We start from the raw sequence: 23,577 nt of genomic DNA, 5'->3' as shown, positions 1-23,577 counted from the left end.
TTTATATAGTTCACACTCTGTCCTCTTGACACAGGGCAGTGCAGCATGGGAGAAAACTCAGTGGCTTAAGCACCTGCTGTTGAGATTTATTGTTCACCTGCAATTCATAACATCGAAGCACCACAAATTTAACTGAGTTTTTCTTTTTACCCTCCTTCAGATGTCAAAAAACTCAATGTCAATAATTTTCAGAAAGGCGCATATATTTATTAAAGCACCACACGGGTTTCGAAGCACTTGGACGCAGCATGTTGGTAAGCGCTATACAGATGATCTTGCAAGTATTAGGACCAGACACCGAACACGTGCTCCTTCCAGGGAAAACACTTATTGTAGGCAATCGCTTTCAAGTGATGAAGGGAGAATGATTATTGAAGGACTTTTAACCTTGCTGTTTGTGAATAAGTGTGTGCTAATTAGCAAATGTATTTCCGTCTTGAAAAAAAGATTACATCCAAGTACCTAACGGCTGGCCACCAAGGAGACGCGATTAAATTAATCTTCCACCACGCCTACCAAGGAGTTTTTTGACAGTGAGAGACTCGCACTCAAGCACGCCCAGTGCTTCAGGGCTCACCTCTGCAAGCAGTCGAGATACAAGTGTTCGAAAAATGTTGTTCCGCTTGTGGATTTTAATAAAAGACTCCAACCTATTAGCACTAAAAGAAATATGGATTGGACAGCAGTATTTTCAGGGCTGTGCGAAATTTGTAGAATTTGCTTTTGCGTAAACATGTGAAATTTAACAAAAATCACCTGAAATTATGTGAAATGCAAAACCAGCATTTAGCGCTCTGTTCTCACATTAAATAATAGTGCCAAAAACACATATTGCGAACAGCTGATAAAATTCTGGTCATTCTCGTCATGCCCGTGATGACACTACCCTAACATTTTGGCATAATTTAGGAAAATTCGCGGAGCACATTTAAAGCGAAATTAGACGAGATTAGGCCAGGAAAACAGCAATTTCACCCTAGCCACATATTCATCTACTTTTAACACAGCATCAACTTTCAGTGGGCGAGATTAATATTTTCCTTAAATACCAGTATCTATTGAGTTTCTGTGTTCAGCAAAATGTGCATTTTGGACTGTATGTGGAATTACACTAAGGCTCAGGAAGGTTCTATGGAACTATAAGGCTTTTGCTTGTAGGATCTGAAAAGCAAGCTCTTAACTCGTGCCGTTTTGTTCGCACCCAATGCTTGGCATACGCCAGCCAGGATTGATTTAATCCTATGGTGGTTTAATGTGGGTATTGTATAATAGTGGCATACATGGGTTTTAATAGTTTTAATAAGACTCACTGACCCGTGGAGTAGGTATCAGGGATTACATCTACCCCAGGATGGGAGGGAGTCACAGAGTTCCCCTTCACATGGGGAGTCGCCTTTTTAAATTAGCAGAGAAATGTCTGTAGGTTGGTATAGTGTGCTGCCAGCGGAAAGAACTCTGATGGCAGAAAATCAGTTCACTTGTCATTTTGTCCTATAAACCTTGCCAGCTGTAAGTTATTACTGTATATAATCCCTTTCTGAACAGCAAATAGTTCCATTCCGACATAAAATCTTATGTGGCTGAACAGCCTTCTAGAAGAGAATTCTTTCTTTTACTTTAGCTTTGTATGTTGTTGATCACAACTAACACCTCTGTAATTTTATATTTCAAAAATTATATTAATGTTTATTTTTGTTCAAAATAACAGAATTCCGTTTCTTATAAAAAGATCTCTGAATTCACATTTAAAAAAAGCATTGAAAATGCAAAAGGTCTCGCCTTTGATTAAGTTAAAGCCATTTGCTTTGCTAATGGTATTGTATAGCAAAGCAAATGGCTTTAACTTAATCAAAGGCGAGACCTATTGCATTTTTATTGCTCGTTTTAAATGGGGCTCGAAACGGGTCTCTATCGGGCTCTGTTTTGTGCCCTGGCACAGGCGGTCTGTTTTTTTAGGTCGAGCCTAGCGCAGCGCGCATGCCGCTGTCTAGGAGAGGGCCTCTTGGAATTACTCCTGACTTTTCAGTAAACTCGTGCGCGTGGCTTTGTTAATTCGATGATAGCACACCCTGCAATGGATTTTGGCGGAGGCTCCTATTTAAGCCCAAATGGACAGGATAATTCTCTCTGTACACTTGAGAGGGCAGAGTACTAAGGCGAAAATTAGAAGGGGGTCGTCTCACCTGATGTTCTAGTGCTTTTTAGGTCTCGCCTGACCCAGCGCATGCGCTGGTCTGGCGAGACTTTTTGAGAGGGCTCCAAAAAGTGCTACCAGGCCAGCCTAGAGCTACAGTGCCGCTTTAATAGGTCTTACTTTTGGGACCTTATAAGTATTTAGTTATGCAACTGTTGCATGGCTAAACACTTATAAGGTCCCAAAGGCGAGACCTATTGGCTATGCCGGTGCTTGTTATTATTTAGATTCAGACTGGGGACAAAACACAGATTTGTTTCCTTCCCCATGATGAATAATTGGGCAAACGAGTTACCATCATGCCCATGCGATAACCTGTCATTTCAAAACATCAATGCACTTGGTTTTATTTTGTAAATTTTATACGGAGGCAAGAAAGTTCTGGTTGGTTCCGATCTTACAGAACTGGGGCTTGAGACAATGTCGCCCTGCTTCTATTAGGCTCTAGCTTCTAGAAAACGAACATGTCGCCTGGAGGTTATCCATATTCTTAAAAAAAATTATCCACCAGAGAAAGAGCATTATCATTTAGGATTCTGAAGGAGGCTTTTTTTTAAATTCTCTTTTTATAAACTTTAACTTGTTTTAACTTGTGTAAATATCCATCAAATGTATTTTAACATGGAATTTCTATATGTGCAAATTAGTACTTTTTTAAAATCTACTGATGATAATCTTTGCTTTCAATATGATTACTATTTTGTCACATGTGCGTTTTATGATTGTTATACCACAATCAAAATAAAGCTTTGTTTGACTGATTGATTGACATACGCTTTATAATATTCGTCCGGGAGGGTTTTGCCTGTGGCCAATGCTTCTATTGCATCTTGAATTTCGTCCCCAGAGATTGGCACGTTTACTGTCTCTCTTTGCTCTGGGGTTACCCCAGGTATCTGCACTGCATCTAAGAAGGCATTCAGTTGATGTTCGTCACATTGCCCCGAAGACTGATAAAGGAGAGCATAATGATTAGTCATTAATGCGTGGATTTCATGCTGTGTGTACAGCATATGACCCCCCTCATTTGGTATTGCGCATATGGGCTAACAAGGTTTTTTTCTGGCGCAGAAGCCATGCAAGTATCAGGCCCGCTTTGTCTGCTGTAGCATGTGTGCCAGCGGAGAGTGCCGCATAGTTGTGACATCTAAGCCTCTCTAATAACTCTGCATGTTCTGCATGTAGCTCCTCTAATCTTTGTGTGTCTCCCACAACCACTACTGCACTAGTTTCACAGTTTAGCAACTGACGTTCAATTTTATTGAGTGTTTTACTTATTTGCTTGCATATGTTCCATGTAAATCTTAAGCAATGCCCTCTGGTGGTCACCTTAAATGCATCCCATTCTAAAAGTGTTTCACCTGTGGAACCCTCATTGATCTCAAAGTAGTCCAGGACTGATGTCCCTAAAGAAGCACAAAGTGCTTGGTCTTCCAGTGCTGCTCGTTGAAGGCGCCAGGTAGGGACAGGCGGCGGGTCTGTGTCCTACTGTAATTGTAGAATCTGTGGGTTAAGATCGGAATGTGTGCACTCAAGATATTCAATCCTTTTGATGAGAGGGAAGTGAGTGTGTGAGCCCACTATGCGATCTAATCTAACATGCAGGTTATGTAATGGGGAATAGAACGAATAAATGCACGTATCTGGGTTGAGTGCACGCCATATGTCGGCCACTTGGCTAGTGTTTGTGCATTAGATGTGGCATTGGTTAGTGTCAGGGGTGGGAACGACCTGTTTAACTCTACATCTAACACTGAGTTAAAGTCGCTCCCAATCAGCCAAAGGATTTCACTCCATCGGGCCAGGACTTCAGTCAATTTGTGGAGAAACGCGGTTTGACCTATGTTGGGGGTATACACAGAATCTACAAGTAGAGTGTGACCATTTAGTTTGCCTTTTGAAAATACATATCTGCCTTCTGTGTCTATTACTGTTTCCTCCATCAAATACGGGACTCTTGCTTTTACCCATATTAAGGCCCCTCTGCCTTGGGAGAACTAGTTGGTACCGTATATCTGGCTTCGCCAGCGACAGCAAAGGCGCTCAGCTTCTACCTGGGTCAAATGTGTTTCTTGCAGAGGCCTATGTAAGTGGATCTGCGCTGTAGATATGCATATATAGATTATCTGCGTGCTGCTGTGTGCATTCCCTTAATATTCCAGTGTTAACATTTGTTTGTGCCATGTGTCAGCAGAGCTGTCTTTGTTGCAGCACAAAGTGCAGATGTCCGACAGGGGACCAGGTGGTGGTGTAGCATTCCTCTGGGTGTCAAAAATAACAACAGGACTGGGGTGTCAAATGTGATCTGCATAATCATATGAGAGCGAGCTCACAACTGGAGCTCATCCAAACAAAGATGCCAAACCATGGCAACTACTATAGTGGCTTGTGTCTGGCCATAGGGGTTGTGCAGTATGCATCTTAGGAGCTGTATCATCCCCTCGTTGTTCTGTTAGGATGTTGAGCAATCCCTTCCAAGTCGTGGATGGAAATGTGCGCTGTGTCTGAGTAAGTGGAATGCATGGCTTACTTAGGTTCCATATCTAATATTGTAAATGACTGACCTTCACTTTCAGTGCCTGTGTGATTGGAGGAATCAAACATAAAAACCAACATCACAACTTTTGTACATTGCCCATTTTTTTTAATCACTTATCAGGCTGCTATTGAGTGCTCAGATTATATCATCTGATTTTTGTGGGGTGATATCTGGAAGGTTCAGGGAGTCCAAATCTTCGGATCTTGTTGGGGGTTGAGCCATCAGCACTTATCATGTGGGTAGACCTTGTGTTGTGGACCGGATTGTTGCGGCCACATGAAGTGCCTCCTATCTCTCCATCAGTCTTGGCACCAAATCTGGGACCACCATTGGTGGCATAGCACGGTTGGGGCCCTGCCTCAGCCTCGACGCCGATTTCGTTTGTCTCTGCGGGGTGGCATGGCCTCGATGGATTGCTTAGGTCCCAATAATAGGCCTGGTTCTTCCAGCCAATCCCAAAAGTCTGAGGGCACTTCAAAAAAGCAAGTTGCACCCTTCACAGCTACCCACAGTCATGCACGGAAAAGCAAAGAGTAACAAATGTGTAACTCCCGAAGCTGGGGCTTCACTACGGTATAAGACCCCCGTCGCCTTTTTACTTGTGACCTATAGCCCAGATCCAGCATGACTTGGGCATTTTGTATTTTGATTTCGGACAGTTTACGTGTTTCCCTAAACACCGCATCTCTATCTCTGTAATTTAGCAGTTTGCAAAGGAATGGCCTTGGTCTGGCTCCTGGCAGTGGTTTACGGGCTGGTACTCTATGGGCTCACTCTACTACAAATTGCGGCGAGAGGGCATCCTCCGGAAGTAGCTCCCTCAGCCAACGTTTGACATAGGATACTGGGTCTTGTCACTCAGGAAGGCCCACCACTCGCATGCTGTCGCGGCATGAACGCCCCTCTGCGTCTTCCAATCTATCCTCATGGGAGTCCACTCGTTCCAGGAGGTCCTGTGTTGCCGCATATGGCTACAGGTGGTTGGTTGGTTGATCCGAGAGTGCGAGCTCGTTGGCCTGTAACTTGCCAGTTAATTTGCGGTGTTCTGCTCTTAGTAGTGTAAAGTCAGACGTGACCTTGTCTATTTCTGATTCAAGTGAGGTACGAGTTTGGTCCAGTGACTTGCCTAATTTCTCCACGACGGCTAGAACAGTGTCAAGTTTGTGGCTAATGTTGCGTGTGGGGTGCCCTGGGCTCTGTCATCATCTGCATGTGAGTTTTCCTGGTTTTCAGAGTGTGCAGACGCTTGCAGAGCATTTGATCGCAGGCGCCCCATAACTAGTTTCTGCGTAGAGGGCATATGAAGTTCGCGGGGAGCTTTTATCAGTGCATTGCAGAGCCTCTTGCGAATGACCTGTGGCAGCATTATGTTTTTTCTGTAGTTGCTCGCTATCTTCTCGGGGTCGGTTGGGGCTGTTCTCTGGTTTTACTTTTGTTAAGCTTTAATAGGCGCCTGTAATTACCGCAATGTGTTAATCGGCTTCTTCAGGGGTCAGAGGGCCTTCCTTTTTTCTTTTTTTTTGCAGAGTTCATCCTCTGGTCGTGAAGGGGTCAGTCAGCCTTCTCCCTGCAGATGTTAAGCTACCTAAGTTCAGGCCTACCCCTGGGCTTCCTATGCTCACCTAGGGCTTCTGTGCGACTGCACCAAGGGTGCTGCATGGAGATGTAGATAAGGCCAAAATGACCTGGTTTGCCCTCTGGTCTGTCGTGTCCGCTATCTTGAACTCCGGCACTGCCCTTGGTTCAGCGCACAGACGAGTATATCTTCCACACCTTACATGCAACGCTGTGTGTGGGCCTGGGCCCGGACTGACCCCCGTGCCCTGTGTTGTGCCGTTGTAGACAGTCCTATATCTCGCCTAGTCCTGCATCACCTTCTGCATTATGTTCGCTATATTTTGTGTGGTCCCACCTTCTGTCTGGAGTGGTGAACTGCTGAGCCGCGCGTGAGTATGTTTTCTGGCCTGGGCGAGGGCAGTCGGCGATGGAATGATCCTTCTGGCCTCACAGGTCTCCGTCTAGTTGTTGTGCTGCAGTGCCGACATTGCCTGCGGTTTCCTCTGCCACTTGGGGGTGCTACTTCTTTGAGTGTGGGATGTCTGAATCAGAATTACTACCTCTGGGCGCCTGTGCCCCGGGGCCGGTGCACGAGAATCGATGTGCCCTGCCTTGTCCAGCTAATGTGTTGCTCCAGGCGCTTCTACGGGGATTTCTCCCACCGCTACTGTCACTAGGGCCTCTGGTGTCTCGCCTCCACTAGCGCATGGATCCCGTGTTGCCTCATTCAGCAACACTGTCCCACGGCCCAAGGAACCACATGCACATACGAAGCAGGTCGTGGGATTCTTGGCTTCCCTCTGGTCACTCTGGCTTGTAGGGGGGCTTCTCCCCCACACTGCAACAATCCCGACACCTGGGCACTATCACTCCAACAATCCTGCTCCTCTCACTTGTAACCATGTGTGGGCCTGGGCCCGAACCGACCCTCGTGCCCTTTGTATCTGCTTCGGGTCACAGAGGTGATCGGGTTCTCGTGCTCCTCCCTAGGCAGCTGTCTCTGCGATTTGCTCAGTCTCACCTTCATTTAAGGGCATTGATTCCCTCGGCGACACTCAGCTGCTACATCTGCACCAGACAAATACTCACCGTGATCGGTTGTTCAATAGGGCCGGATAGTTCTGATTTTTCAGGATAATCAAGGGTGTGGGCACGGAGCTTTAGAGTCTTGTGTCCGTCATCTTGGCTTGCTAGCCACGCCCCCGTAAGATAAATATTTATGGGTGTTTTCTAAGTGTATGATGCTTGATTCTCAGTGTGTGTGTGTGTGTTTGTGTGTGTGTGTGTGTGCTTACCGTGTGTTTTATATTGATACATAGTCTGACAAAAATGTAGTATTTTGAAAAAAAACTGCCCTTAGGGAATAGATAGGATACAACGAGAATTCTTTGTAACCCTTTTTCTAGAAAAAATACTTTTTTCTAGAGACCCCTCACCCACCAGGGTTGCCTCTAGGTGGCAAGCTTCATTAATGGGGTTCCTCTCAATCCTCTATGGATTGAGGCGTGCTGGGACGTGCGAGGTACGTAGGAGCACTTTTTGTAGACTATGTGTAGTGCCGTGATGTGGAGTGGGTGGAAAGGAAAATGTAAAAATGCCTAACTAGTAGGCCACTCTTTTATTCCCGCCCCTAGTTGGCATCGTTAAAAATTAGGGGTTGTTACTGAGAGAAAATCTGATCTTAATGAACACGTAAGTTCTTCAACAGATGGTTGAGGGTGTCAGAATCACATGGAACACCAAAGCTATCACACATCCACAGTTTAAGATAACAAAGAGACTTGACTACATATCCAACAACAAACTACTGTTATCATAGCACTTGATTTTGTTAAGGTGCTTTTAAATTTCATTTGAAGCCAGCTATTGTTTCTAATGCCTTCAATATTAATTAATTAATGTTTTTATATAGCCCGTACCAGGCACAAGAGCATCAGAACACTTTACATAACACAGCAGTAGAATAACAAGTGAAACACAGGAACTGAGTAGATAATCAACATAATACACATGTAACAATAAGGCCCACTATAAGAGAGCATACTCTTGGTGAAGGGGAGATCAAAACTCAGTACAAATATCAATATCATGTGTAGATGGTGCTATACAATTAAGCAAAAATGTGTACCCACCCATCCTAGCTCCGACATAGGGAGGCTTCTCCTCTTCCTTTTTCATGATTACTGGGGTGGCCAACAACGTGCAGTCTTGGAGGAGGTTAATCCAAGTCTACAACTCTAGGCCAAAAAAAGAGGGGGCTGGATTGATTGAATCCATTGACATCCCTGCTGGTCAGTTTTGTGTAGGGCTGTAGTTGGGAAGAAACTTAATGAGAAGAAAGGCTTTGAGCTGTCTTTCAAGCAGTAAAATGGAAGAAAGCATTTGCATTTTTGGGGTTATCAAGTTCTACGTTTTGGAGCATATCAGGAAAAAGGCTAATTCAGAGTTCTTTTTTCCTGAAGCTGGGATTGCAAGCAGTAGTGAGTTAGCACTCTTCATCAATCAAGATTTTACGCAGCACTTCAGTTTCTTGGCAAGGTAGTAAGATTGGATTAGTTTGTGTACTAGGCATGCAACTTTGAACATAGATTTCCCTTCCATAGGCAGCCAGTTTAAAGAAACCAAAATCGGTGTATTGTGGTCAAACCATTTATTCCTTATGGAAAGATGTAGAACAGCATGTAGAGAGAATTAATCGGGCAGTGTGAGTGTTGGGGATCCCAGCTGAAATGGCAATGCCATAGTCTAGTCTTGATAGCACTGTAACCTCTATCATTGTCTTCAAGACTTAGGCAGGTAGGAAGAGTTTTATACCTCAGATGATTATAAGAAGGTAATATTCCAATCTTATAGTCACAATTATATGGTTACGGAAATTTTGTTTTCTATCCAGGGTAAAGCCTAGGGATTTGGTAGTCAAGGTTGTACAATCCTTGACTAACGTGTTAGTAGAGAGGAGAAGAAATGTGGTTTTCTGGGTGTAACTTTTAGGTGGTGGAATGTATTTTTCAAGTACAACAGTCAGTCTGAAGATGTCAGCTTGGGGAGAAAACTTTCAAGTATATTCATTTGTCATAGACAAAATGGTGATAGTGTATGTCAAAGTTCTTAAGTAGGTCACTTAGAGGCTTCCAGGTAACAGTGAAAGAACTAAAACAGAGCTTTGCGGACCTCACTGGAATACGTTTTTTTGAGTTGGAGAGTGCGTTTTCTGTTTTGATCTCCTTTGAACGGTTCTCCAAGTATGACCTGAACCATTAAAGAACTTTCAGTTCAATGCTCATGTGGTCTTTTAGATTTCGGATGCGCATCTCATGGTTGACAGTGTTAAATGCTGCTGAAATGTCTTTCACTATAAGCACACATGAGTCTCCAGTATCCATTGTCCGGGGGGCCCTGTTTATTATTCGTAAGAGGGCTGTCGCGGTGTTCAAAACCCTAATTGAAATTCGTGGAGGAAGTGGTTAACAAATGATTTACAGTTGCCGATCATGGCAAAGAGATAAGCCTCACATATTATTCATGTACCATATTAGTTAGAATTTTTAAAGAAGCTCAAGCACAAGGGGATTAAACACCACACTCTTCACTTAAAGGGCAACATAGAAATGTTTCCCTTATGCAGTAAAGTAAATTCACGCACTTGTTGCTCAGCAATCTATACAAGGAAGCTATACAAGTCCATAATCATGGTTCATTTAATAATAAGAAATACACAATTCAAATTGCATAATTTTTTTATTGTTTTCATACATGGGTTCTTGTTGCCATACAGTAGCTTGTAGCCAGTAGCTAACAAGTTTCATTCTCTAAAGAACTTTCTCAGGGTTACAGTCAAATTATTCATACATAATATAGCTACAAATATAATAAAAAATCATTGAACATATCAGAAACATATTCACACTCCAACAATCCCTTTTCCAGAAAATATACCACACATAGTACAATTTTTTGCAATAGATTTTAAAATCATCAAATATTTTAATAATTCCAAATTTCCTTGTTAGCACAAAATAACATTGCATGTAATGAGAATATACACTGAATCACAAAGTATCGCTCTCTAATCTATAATTTTTTCTTACTTTAAATTATCATGCTGACTTCAGAATTTTTCTTAAACGTTAATATTATTTGTTATTGCACCACTTGTGAGTTTACAAATCGAGTATTGCAAATCATTACTTCCTAGCATACCTGGATTAACACACGATTCTTTCACAATCTTCAAATTGGATCTGCAATTGTTTTTTGATTTATGACACTCCTCCACCCCCTCCTCAAGGTCCTATGTGGCTGCAGCCCCCTGTACAATCCTCCTTAGATTTTGCAGGCTGGATCTCCAGGCCAATAAAACTGGATCATTGCTGTCCTCTATCCTGACCCTTCTATATCTTTGTGTCTTTGGGTAAAGGACTACTCCCCATGCAATGTTGTTATTCTGGGTTTATAACACTGAGATGGTTATAAACAGGGGATTAGAATTTATTTAGCCCACAAAATTGTAGTTTCTGTGACTGTTGTTTATGGTTTTAATTAACTAAATATTATTTGATGATTGATAGGCTCAGTGTTTACGCACTTTGATGATACGATTAAAGAACTCTGGGCCAACCATAAACAGACAAAGTAGTTTCGATCTAGGGGATACTGCTCTGCCTGACTCATAATAGGGTGCTAGGAGAAGTTCGATACAGCGTATATGCTCGACAACTAAGCATGGAAAAATAAAGGGAATTCCTTGAGGTATTAGTAAAGCAGACCTTCAGCTTGATCTGGGTGTCAACCTAATACAGGTAAATCTTGATTCAGTGATTGGCGAACAAGACTCTCAAGAATTTACATACGGCATCTGGGGACCACTTGAATGGAGCTTAGTTGGACACTTCAGGTGAGAGGGAGTAGTTGAGGTCTGGAGTAACACATCTGGATTAGCTGCTGATAATCTTTAAAGTAGGAAGAGCGCCACAGAGGAACAGTGTCTGCAAAGTACATGTGTTGTTAGGATGTAAAGTGAGCTGAGAAGCACCGTCATAAAAATATTAGAAGTTGCAGAGAGGACCAAGTCGATCACAGGATTGTCTGTTGTCATTACATAGTGGATGCAGTTTCTGCCCTGCATCAGGAAATGGGGGTTTGATAGCAAAGTTAGGGATGGTTGGGTGTTTATTTTTAAGGGAATAAAAAGTGTTTAATTGTTTGGCTTCTGTGGACCCCGACTAAATTACTACTTGAAGTGGGCGTCCTCATCCAAATCAATTTCTCTGACTTGAAACTCAAAACAATACATAAAAATACAGAAACAAGCATGCATTAAATACAAACTCAGTAATTATGACATATTTTATTTAATTCACAATCAAAATATATGCGAAAATCGAATATTTTAACAGGAAGTTTGGAGTTTTTCAAGGTGTGGTTTTATTTCTAAAAAATGTATTCGATTTGCTAGACTCTAGTATATCACTTTTTCTGTTTTGTTCCTAAAGCATGTTATCTTTTTCTCTGCGAATACCAGTGCTTCATTTGAGGACAGCAATTGTCAATACTGGATTCTATTTGCTGTACTTGTGCTGCTCCTGCAAATCAAGCTAAGGATACCAAATTAATTTTAATCCTCCAATTTCAAATTCCTTCACCTTTACAGAGTTTTAGAATCTGCGTTTACATTTTTACTTTTTTATGTATGTAGACTTTATTAATAAGCTAATATTATTGAATTTTCTTAACAGTCACAGTAGGCGCTGTAGACATCCAAGGGACCAGGGAACACCAGGTTAAAAACCACAGGCCTAGAATGGGTTTGACTACTCAAATATTTATCTGCGAAAGGTCTTTAAGTGATGGTTTAGTGGTTGCTAATTTCAAACATCTACAATTTCCATCAGTAACCATCTTTAACTGTTATTGTCTCTCTTTCTTACTCAGGGCTGTCCTAGCAACAATGTCTATATCAAGATAAGGTGTCTGAGAAAGCCATTCCTAAAAAGTGCATCAGAGTTGGGTCTGAAAATCCTCATTGCGCAAATGCAATACTGCAGACCTCTATTGTTATCTTTATTTGTCCAAGGTTTCATTTCAGTGTTTTTCTCCACAAACTGGACTGCAGTTGGCTTATCGTGTATATGAACTTGTAAAATATTCAATATGAGAAAGTTGTAGGATCAGCCAATAACAATCTCCAGTCCTGGTCGCAATGAACTTAGGTTCTTCAGTTTCCTTTCCATTTCTGTGGTGAAGTTATTTATACCCAGCCTAGGAGTCAAAGGAGAACATTGAAGATTACAAACTGGATATTTCTGGACTACAAAGTCATCTAGTTTAAAGGTCATTAGGGTACTTTAGAAACAGATTAACTCTCATTTAAACCATCTCTACAAAGCTCTATTTTTTCAAGGGAGGCTAACATGAAGGGAACAGTGAGGAAATGGTGATAGAGCTCTGGAGTTGTTGTTGATAATCTCATATCACCTGCAGCCACATTTCCATATTTCTTCAGTGCGAAATTCCGACTCATTTAAGGAACTATAAACGTTGTACAATTATTCTGAGTAACAGCAACTCTTTTTTACAACACCCCAAAGCAAGTGGAAGGAATGAATCAGCATATGTGCATGTTTTAATGGTTTGGTTTGTAGAGGGCAAGGAAATAAAGTCGCAACTACAAAATTGCCTTAATCCATTTAATGGTCTATATCTGTAAAAGTCACCCATCCCCTGTCAGGCTGGCAAGCTGCACAGTCAACACACACTGGATCTGGGGGTGTCACCACATGCCCCGTATCTGCACCCGACACCAGTCAGATGCTCAGTCGACAATTCAGTCCTGTTCCAAGAAAGCCACCAGAGCCTAAATCTACCTGGTTTCTTTTCAATAACAAAATGGCCCCATTAACCTTACAACAGGCATAACAAGATCGGGGTATCTGCAAATCCAGTGAAGATGGAGTGGCGAAGACATCACCTCAATCACGGGGATAAGCTTTGTGAGCTGGCTGAGCATCAACAGGTAGTGTGGTTTTGATGAAGTTCCCCTTGGCTGAGCAATGTGGTGTGCGTTTTGATATTTGGACAAAATATCGAGTTGCCAATATCAGGAGACAGACATATCAGGAAAAAAAATAGTGTTACAAAAAATTGGGATGCAGAAATATTGTTGTTCAGGTAAGTAATATTGTTGTTAAGAATATCGTGGTTATTAATACCGTTTTTAAGAATATATTTGTAAAAAATACTGTTTTTAAATTACCTTAATGTGTTTTAGTTCATATATTAATTGATGTGTTACTGTTTGTATAATGGTTCATAATATTTTTCAATATAGTTTGCAATTCTAAGTGATTTTTAATTTGATAACCAACACTAATTTATAGTGTTGTAGCGGGTTGCTAGGTTTGAAGGGGCATAGGGTGGGGAAATAGTATTAATTCATTAACAATTAATTATTAATCTTTTATAATTTTATTATTTTATTTTGTAGTTATATTTTTTCCAGGCTGTTGGGCTTGTAGGGGCATAGGGTGGGAGGTTATTTAAGTACAAATTAATTAAGTATTAATATATTAATAATTATGTAATTGATTATTAATTATATAACTTGTGTGATAATTATATGTTTCGATATATTTTAGGTGTGGGTTGCGGGGTTTGTAGGTATAGGACGGGATGTTAAATAAGGTATTAATTAACAGTTAATTATTAGAGAATTATTTGACTGATTATTATTTACTTAAATTAAGTATTATGAAATAGTTGTATTTTAGGTGTTGGATGTTGGGCTTGTAGTGATATAGGGTGGGAAGTTTGGTAATAATTAGCAATGAATTATTTATAGATGATTAATTATTTGATAATTATGTACATTATGTAATTCTGATTCATTTTAGCTATAGTTTAGTTGTGGGTTCCTAGGTTTGTAAGGGTATAGGGTGGGATGTTAATTAGGTATTAATTAATTTACAAATAATTATTGTCCAATAATTAGTTAATTGATTATCAATTATGTAAATTATGTTATACTTACATAATTTAATAATATTTTAAGTGTGGGCTGCTAGGTTTGTAGGGGTATAGTATGGGAAGTTAATTAAAGTAATAAATAAATACCAATGTATTTTAATTAATAATTATTCCATTGTTTAATAATCATGTAAATTGTCTAATTATTTTTATTTGAGATATATATATATATATATATATATATATATATATATATATATATATATATATATATATGTAACGCCAGCCAATTTCAAATTCGAAATCAAAGCACGGACACCGAGGAGAATTGCAATATGAGTCGGTTTAATCGCTGCATTTCTTGACATTGTTGTAGAAATCAAAGATCAATATATGCATACTCATTTGTATCGCAAGAAAACTGCAGGGAACAGTATATTGAATGCATCCAGTGCACACCCTCCAAAGCTAGTGTATACCATTCCCTATGGAGAACTCTTGCGTGCGAAACGCAACTGTAGCTCCGAAGACAGTTTCCTCAAAGAAAAAGACATAATGATTCAACGTTTCAAAGACAGAGGGTATCAAAATAAAACCATCAATGAGGCCTGTAAGAGAGTGGATAAGATGGCACGTAGGGACCTATTACATCCTGGTCAACATTCAGTGGAACCTGATAATCTGCGTTTTATCACGAAATATTCAGGACAAGCACAAGACGTACGCCATATTCTTAACAAGTATTGGCATGTACTGCTCACTGATAGCAACTTGCAGAAACATCTTAAAAACCATCCACAAGTCACTTTTCAGAAAAGTAAATCGCTCAGAGATGAGCTTAGCCCTAACATAATTACTGACTCTCCTAAACCTAATATGGGCGGCCGCCCGGGTTTCCGATGTTGCAAGAACTGCAAAGCATGTAAAAATAGCTCAGACTGCATTGGAGTACAATTTGCCAGCATGAGTAAGGAATTTAAGATCAGGAAAGCCCTCACATGCAATACTATGTATTGTGTGTATGCCCTGACATGCCCATGTAAAAAAGCATACATAGGCAGTACTATCCACCGTGCTAAGAAGAGAGTACTTGAGCATGTCAGGGCCATTCGCCCAATAACAGGCAGTACCCTGTGGCCCGACACTTTTTTGAGCAACATCAACAGGATGAGGGAGCACTTAGGATGGTAGTGATTGATGCAGTTTTTGACAATGTACGGGGTGGTAATAAACTACTCCAGCTCAGACAACTTGAATCCAGATACATAGTGAACTTTGATACAATGTCTCCTAGAGGGCTTAATTCCAGTGAGGAATTATCTGTACACCTGCAGACTAAATAGAATGACTTTGTCTTGTGCATTTAGTAAATGTTTGTGATTGCTGTTAACTGTAATTTTAGATTTTGACACATTTTATTGTATTCTTCTAGGAAGTGGCCACGAAGCGCAGAACAGGTCATTGTGGATTTCAAGTAATTATGTTGTTATGTATATACTTTATCTCCATGGACAATAGGGTGCTGCTCTGGCCCACTTGGGCTATATCTGCAACTTGATTTGTAAGCAGACATTACGGATCTACGGCATTATGTGATATATCTAATCCATTATTGATTGATGCATTACGCCCACTGGGGCGCTGGTTTGTTCGTTTGTCTGGTTTGGATTTTGATTTTTATTTCTGTCTAAATCTTCTGACATGGTTTGAGCAGTAGCATTGTTTATTTAATTTTTACAGTGTTAAGATGGCTGCCACTCTTCCTAAGCCTGACCGTTATGTTGTGAGTAGCCCTTCCTTTGTGTCAATCATTTTGTAAGATACTTAAACTTTATTCAAATCACTGTACGCTTGACGTGAACAAGGCGAAAGCTGAAACGCGTTGTTTTGGTTGCAGCGATTAAACCGACTCATATTGCAATTCTCCTCGGTGTCCGTGCTTTGATTTCGAATTTGAAATTGGCTGGCGTTACATATTTGGGGCTGCCGATTGCCCCAGCACGGACCGCCCGGCTAGACAGCCTCTATTATTATCGGGATTGTGTTACATTATATACATATATATATATATATATTACCTACTGGCGGTCGCCAGTAGATAGTTATAGTTAGGACCTATTTTCCATAGAAAATCCGCAACATTCTATTCCCAATAACTTTGGTGCTGATTGACGAATCTACGCGAAATTTTCAAAACTTTTGGCCAGCTCCGGTCCGCTCCTATCCTGAAAGTCTATGGATGATTCGTGTATCGGGGGCCGAGAAAAAAGGGGGGTCCCAAAACATGTTTTCCCTATGCAATTTCCCATAGGAGAAAATCAAAATCAAAATCACATATATATCTGGGCGGAGCCTAATCACACATCTCATCCTGAGATCTGATTGGCTGTCAGCACTTCATCCAAGAAGTGTTGGCAGCCATCTTGGAACCAATATACATGATAGCACCTCATTAAAAAGCATTGCAGTTAATAGAAGGTTTTAAGACTTTAGTTACAATATAAATCATTGGTTGATGGCACCATACTCATTTTAGGAATTGTGGTGTGTTCTAAGGTGATTTTACCATGTGAAAAAACCTTCTGCTGGGATATCATGAATCATGTTTGAGAGAAAAATATTTTCTCATGCTTTTCCCACAGAGGTTTGGAAGGTGATCTATAAGCTAACCGGAGAGCATATTTTCTGTAAATTCAGATTATCTTTCTCAGTCATGTAAGAATGAAGTCTGACATTCTCAGTAAAACATGTACATCCAACAACGGCAGAGACTGTCAGTTGATTCCTTTGTGTTCTACTGCAGCTTCCCAGAGTGTTCTAAAGAACGACTAGAGCGCTAACAGTCCTACTTATGACAAATGTATGGCACACCTGAAGCCATCTTGATTGGAATAAAGTGGTAACTCTTAAAACATTTAATATAAAAAGGAACAAAATGAGGGGGTTCATTTTGCCATAGTAAGTATGATTAGTCCTGCAGAAAGAAAAATTAGGGCACATTTTGAGTGACTTCTCAAATCCTCTTCTATTACATTAAAAAATTCTGACATGCAGACTGAAACATGCACTTTGAATATCAGCAGCAGACTTTCCTGGTGAGCAGTAGCTTTACTACAGTGATCTAATGAGCAACTAGAGTGCTAACATTCTGAATTTATGGCAAATGTGTGACACATCTGAATGCCTTCTTGATGGAACCAAAGTAAACAAGCATTGAAAAATGCAATAGGTCTCGCGCTCGTTTAAGTTACACTCGGGTAAAAGTCATTTAATATATGACTCGCGACTCGTTATGACCATTTTCTGGCTTTGTTTATAATTAGTTTGTTGCCCATCTACGATTAGGTTTTCAACCTCCCCTTTATATAAAGGATTCGCTTGCCATCGCCTCGACAATTTATTTATGTCCTTTGATTGATATTTCCAGTTTATCCTGATAGAGGCACTATGGATAATGATGCCTTTAATAAGTACATTGAGATCTGAATTACTTTCATTTCTCGCGGAAAAAGGTCCATATACATTTACTTTCCAGCCATAATAATAACAGGTACCTTTGTAGGGCATACACATGTCAATAGTTCAAGGCTGTTTTACTTTCGCTCTTTCTGTTTACATTACTTTTTATATTCTTTTAGTGGTCTTCAAAGTGGTTTCGACAGACTACAGTTCGGAACAGTGACTTTTATAGTCGGCATTGCCAGGTACCTTTTATTTACTAACCTGGGTTTTTTGGCTTGGTTTCAAGTCGTGGGCACCTCTTTTAAATCATTCCCTTCTTCTCTTTTCACATAGCACTACTTAAGAAAATTGTAACCAAAGTCCTGATGATGACCATTACTTAGATTGGTCGAAACGCCGTCGACTTATCAGCGTTAATTGTGACCTTTATAGGGTCATTTGTAATTAAGATTGAAATTGTATTTCTACTGACTTGATTTGTATATATTTTGACCCTTTATAATTCAGTGTTTTTTATTGTTGTTTGTCATTTCACGCTGTCTATATCACTTGTGTCACTGCGCCGTTCACTGTCACTAACACGACCAGTGCACATTTGGTTCTGTTTGGTTACTTCAATATATTTGTATTGTAGTGCTGCTTAAACTACTTGCGAATAATATATTGCCCTTTCCAATTTCCTTGGTCTCCCTTGTTTTGCTTTCCCTGTAAACTAGATTCAAGTACATTATCTAATGGTCCTTACAAATGATTACCAGTTGAGACATTATTGTTTTGATACATTACTTACCCGGTCTCAACTGGGTTGATGGGTTCACTCCTGTAATTTTGTTTCATGCTTGTTTAAGGTAAAGCAATTCTGTTTGTAATTAGGTGGCTTTTTAGCTTTGCTTGTATTAGTGTTTTTCAAACTTTCATGTCTATAACATGCATATGTATGCGTATATGTATATGTATGCATGCATTTATATTTGTATTTATATAGATATGCAGATTATACATATGTTTATATATGTATGTATATATATATACACATACATATATATAAATGCATATGCATATATATGCATATATACATGTGCATATGTGTGTGGGTAGAGAGAGGTAGAGGTGTAGAGGTAGAGAGAGAGGTAGAGTGAGGTAGAGAGTAGAGAGTGAGTAGTAGAGAGTAGAGTGGTAGAGAGAGTAGCAGTGAGTAGTAGAGAGTAGTAGAGTGAGTAGTAGAGAGTGAGTAGTAGAGAGTTAGTAGAGACTGAGTAGTAGAGTGAGTAGTAGAGAGTTAGTAGAGAGTAGTAGAGAGTGAGTAGTAGAGAGTGAGTACTAGAGTGAGTACTAGAGTGAGTAGTAGAGAGTGAGTAGTAGAGAGTGAGTAGTAGAGAGTGAGTAGTAGAGTGAGTAGTAGAGTGAGTAGTAGAGAGTGCGTAGTAGAGAGTAGTAGTAGAGAGTAGTGGTAGAGAGAGTAGTAGAGTGGGTAGTAGAGAGTAGTAGAGAGTGAGTAGTAGAGAGTAGTAGGGAGAGTAGTAGAGAGTGAGTAGTAGAGAGTAGTAGAGAGTGAGTAGTAGACAGTGAGTAATAGAAAGAGTAATAGAGAGTAGTAGAGAGTGAGTAGTAGAGAGTAGTGGAGTAGTAGAGAGTGAGTAGTAGAGAGTAGTAGAGAGCGAGTAGTAGAGAGCAAGTAGTAGAGAGTGTGTAGTAGAGAGCAAGTAGTAGAGTGTGTAGTAGGGAGTGAGTAGTAGAGAGTGAGTAGTAGAGAGTAGTAGAGCGAGTAGTAGAGAGTGAGTAGTAGAGTGAGTAGTAGAGTGAGTAGTAGAGAGTAGTAGAGAGTGAGTAGTAGAGAGAGGGTAGTAGAGAGTAGTAGTAGAGAGTAGTAGAGAGTGAGTAGTGAGTAGTAGAGAGTAGTAGAGAGTGAGTAGTAGAGAGTGAATAGTAGAGAGTAGTATAGAGTGAGTAGTAGAGAATGAGTAGTAGAGAGTAGTAGAGAGTGAGTAGTAGAGAGTAGTAGAGAGTGAGTAGTAGAGAATGAGTAGTAGAGAGTGAGTAGTTGAGAGTAGTAGAGAGTGAGTAGTAGAGTAGTAGAGAGAGAGTAGTAGAGAGTAGTAGAGAGTGAGTAGTAGAGAGAAGTCAGTCAGTGTCAGTCAGTCAGTGTCAGTGTCATTCAGTCAATCCGTGTCAGTGTCAGTCAGTGTCAGTCAGTGTCAGTCAATCAGTGTCAGTCAATCGGTGTCAGTCAGTGTCACTCAGTGTCAATCTGTCAGTGTCAGTCAGTCAGTGTCAGCTAGAGCAGCTCTGCTGACCTGGTTCTCTGGCTCTAAAGCAGCTCTGCTGACCTGGTTCTCTCCCTCTAAAGCAGCTCTGCTGACCTGGTTTCTCTGGGTCTACAGCAGGTCTGCTGACCTGGTTCTCTGGCTATAGAGCAGCTCTGCTGACCTAGTTCTTAGGCTGCCGAGCAGCTCTGCTGACATGGTTCTATGGCTCTAGAGCAGCTCTGCTGACCTGGTTCTCTCCCTCTAGAGCAGCTCTGCTGACCTGGTTCTCTCCCTCTAAAGCAGCTCTACTGACCGGGTTTTTCTGGCTCTACAGCAGCTCTGCTGACCTGGTTCTCTGGCTCTAGAGCAGCTCTGCTCACCTGGTTCTCTGGCTCTAAAGCAGCTCTGCTCACCTGGTTCTCTGGCTCTAAAGCAGCTCTGCTGACTTGGTTCTCTGGCTCTAGAGCAGCTCTGCTGTCCTGGTTCTCTGGCTCTAAAGCAGCTCTGCTGACCTGGTTCTCTGGCTCTAAAGCAGCTCTGCTGGCCTGGTTCTCTGGCTCTAAAGCAGCTCTGCTGACCTAGTTCTCTCCCTCTAAAGCAGCTCTGATGACCTGGTTTCTCTGGCTCTACAGCAGCTCTGCTGACCTGGTTCTCTGTATAAGGGAGAAAGGGTCCCAGGATATACAAACTTTTTTTTAAAAACAAACGCAAGAGCAATCACAAAAGAATGCAAAAAGAATACAAAGAAAGCTGCCGAAGTGTTATTTAATCACACTTTGGGAAAGTACACATTTGCTAATAAATACAATAGACTTTGATCAAATAGTGCAGGGTGCCAAGGAAGGGAAAAAGGTAGAAGGTGATTTGAGTGAGGTATGGGGGGTAAGTGACATATAAATTATAAACACGTCACAATTTAATTGCAAGGCAGAACAATTTCAAGCCATGAACATCCAGATCAAACTCATTGGAGTGACTAATAGAATTATTTACAACAACCATGTACAAACAAAAGCACAGTGTACATTACACTGTTGGCAGTACTGGCAATGAAGTATTGTCGACGTTTCGACCCCTGGACATAGGTAGGTAAGTCTGCTCCTTACTAACGGGGTCTTCTTCAGGACAAAGACAGTGTGACAAGGGGAGTGGCACCTAAAGAAATATATACATTATTAAAAAAATTCGAAATCCCAAATGGATTGAATCAAAGGGACTCAAAATGGGGCAAGTAACCATATTTACCCAAAACAGGGGTGAGCAAGTAATCGATAACTTCTTGGCGTCAGAAGGCGCAAGGGCTGGTGAGCTCCAGAAGGGGGTAGAGTGAGTGACACCTAGAGGGAAATTATAAGGTGTCTTAGTGGCGATCCATAAAACACATATGGGATTCAAAAATTAATTCACTAAAAATAACTTACTTAATTGCCAGTCTCGAAGTAGTCGGGGAATATAATATCTCCCGAATCAGACGCCATGGCGCATTCTCAAAGGCGACAATGGAATTAATCACAGGTGAATCCAGTCTCTAGAGGTAAAATAGAGGAGTAATAAAACTAAAGTCTTAAAAAACCCCAGCCTAAAAGAAGTACAGCTAAAAGAGCAAAGAAACCACGCCATGTCACCAAACGACATTGCTTTACAAAGTGTGCTAATGATCGACCCCTATCAAAAGGGAGTCAACGGAGAAGATAAAAATTATTTAGCCAACAAGTTACATGAAAAAAGTCAGGTCAGCTGAATACCAGAACCCACCGTTACATGCTAGGCAAGTCAGCGGATGTGGGATAATGTTAACTCAATAAACCGCCAAAGACGGGAATTACATTAAACAGTATGGGCTGGCTGCCGGAAAAGCGGAAAATATCTCGGCAACCTAGCATACAGTACAGGGGAGAGGGATAACCCTTACCGTAGGAGGCAGCGACACCCACTATCCTCGTAATTCGTTGGGAGGTCACAGAGACTGCACTGTTTGAGCACGGAAATAGGCAGACGCTCCGCGTGACGCTGGACGCGGCGCAGACGCTAGATGCCTGCGGTCTAAAATGTGTTAGAAGAAAGACAACGGGAGTTGTTTTCTCAAGACGATTTCAACGAAAGTCAATATTATGGTAATCCAGGGGGGAAGAACCGCATTATTGGTGATTCGATGTTATTGGGCTCATAAATTGTTATATTTTACACAATTACAACTAGAGCAAAAAGTGTCATATTAAATCGTTGGGACATGTACATGAATGAACATGATAGGTCTGATTAAGGAAACATCGTGCCATAAAGTACAAGGGTAAAACATGAACCCAACATCAATTGTCATGTAAGTGAAAAAATAACAATAACTGAACCTTGCCGCAATGGGTACATGGGTAAACATGAACTCAACAACAGTTATTATAGTCATATGACCAGCAATGTAAACACAGATAGACTGTATATATATAGACACATATTGATGGCCTTCGAAACATGCCAGAGATGGTAAAAGGAAGGGTCCATAGTTGAAGACAATAGACATCTGTAGGTAATTCGATATGTTGCTGAAAACCAAAATATATACACGAAACGATCATAGGTGAAATACAAAGAGTTGTACTGTGAGCTAGTACATAGATCTAAAGGGAAACCACATTGGTCCATTAAGAGGTCTAACTCAGCATCAGGCTAATTTGCAAAACCCAGAGAAGCCCAGGAGCCCAAGGTACCTAGGTGTTTAAACTGGCTAGCTGAGCATTGCTAAGATCCTGCTCATTTAAACCCATGTTGATTGTATCAAAACGAATCATCCATTTGCACTCCCTGACCGTAAGTATAGAGGATATATCTCCTCCCCTTGGCCCCAGTCTTGTTTTTTCTAACACAATCCACTGCATTTGGTCTGGGCGGTGTCCCACCTGTTTGTAATGTTCAACTAAAGGCGCCCCAATGACCTGGCATCTTATTCTGCTTTGGTGCTGTAGTATTCTCACTTTTATCTTCTGTTGTGTCTGGCCAATATACAGTTGGCCACATGGACAAAGAATCCCATAAATAACGTCAGTAGAGTTACAGTTAGTGTGGGAGTCAAGTGTGACAACATGATGTTTGTACGCAAAAGTTCTGGCTTGAATCGTTGTTGGACATGCCTTGCAAGATCCACATTTGAAATGGCCTATAATGGGTGGCAGGTTCCACAGTGACTGTATAGTTGGTTCCACTGGGTCTTCAAGAAATGAATGGACAACATGATCTTTGATACTCATTCCTTTTTTGAAAGAATGCATAGGTAACGATGGTTGATCAATCTCAGATGACACAAGGCTCCAGTGTTTGTTAATTATCCTCTTCACTGCGTTGCTTCTAGTTGAGAAAGTTGTGACGCAAATCATTTTCTGATGGGCTGAGGCGGCAGGTTCTTTGGCCGTTAGTAAGGTTTCCCGTGGATTGAACCACGCCCTCTTCTGGGCCCTTTTCACCAGACGCTTTGGATATCCCCTTGAGATAAGTCTGATGCTTAGATCTTCAGATTCCGTTAGGTAATCAGACCTCTTGGTGCAATTTCTACGGATCCGTAAGAATTGACCCACCGGCAAATTGTCTCTTAAACCTCGGGGGTGGTAACTACTGTATCTTAGAAG

General features: G+C 41.0%; 1 protein-coding gene across 3 annotated transcripts in view; it reads right to left on the bottom strand.

Annotated features, from left to right (window-relative positions):
* Window positions 1–10,009: 10,009 nt before the first annotated feature.
* The window catches only part of LOC146775835 (NACHT, LRR and PYD domains-containing protein 12-like), a 497,684-nt gene continuing 484,116 nt past the window's right edge, over window positions 10,010–23,577 (bottom strand). For all 3 annotated transcript variants that reach the window (XM_085637540.1, XM_085637541.1, XM_085637542.1), the window contains one exon: window positions 10,010–12,548. In XM_085637540.1, coding sequence (XP_085493666.1) covers window positions 12,458–12,548 — 91 coding nt within the window. In that variant the 3' untranslated portion in view covers window positions 10,010–12,457. The remainder of the gene's footprint in view (window positions 12,549–23,577) is intronic.

Source organism: Triturus cristatus, chromosome 12, assembly GCF_964204655.1.
Source record: "Triturus cristatus chromosome 12, aTriCri1.1, whole genome shotgun sequence".
NCBI classification, from domain to species: Eukaryota; Metazoa; Chordata; class Amphibia; order Caudata; family Salamandridae; genus Triturus; species Triturus cristatus.
This window is presented reverse-complemented; position numbering and strand designations above follow the sequence as displayed.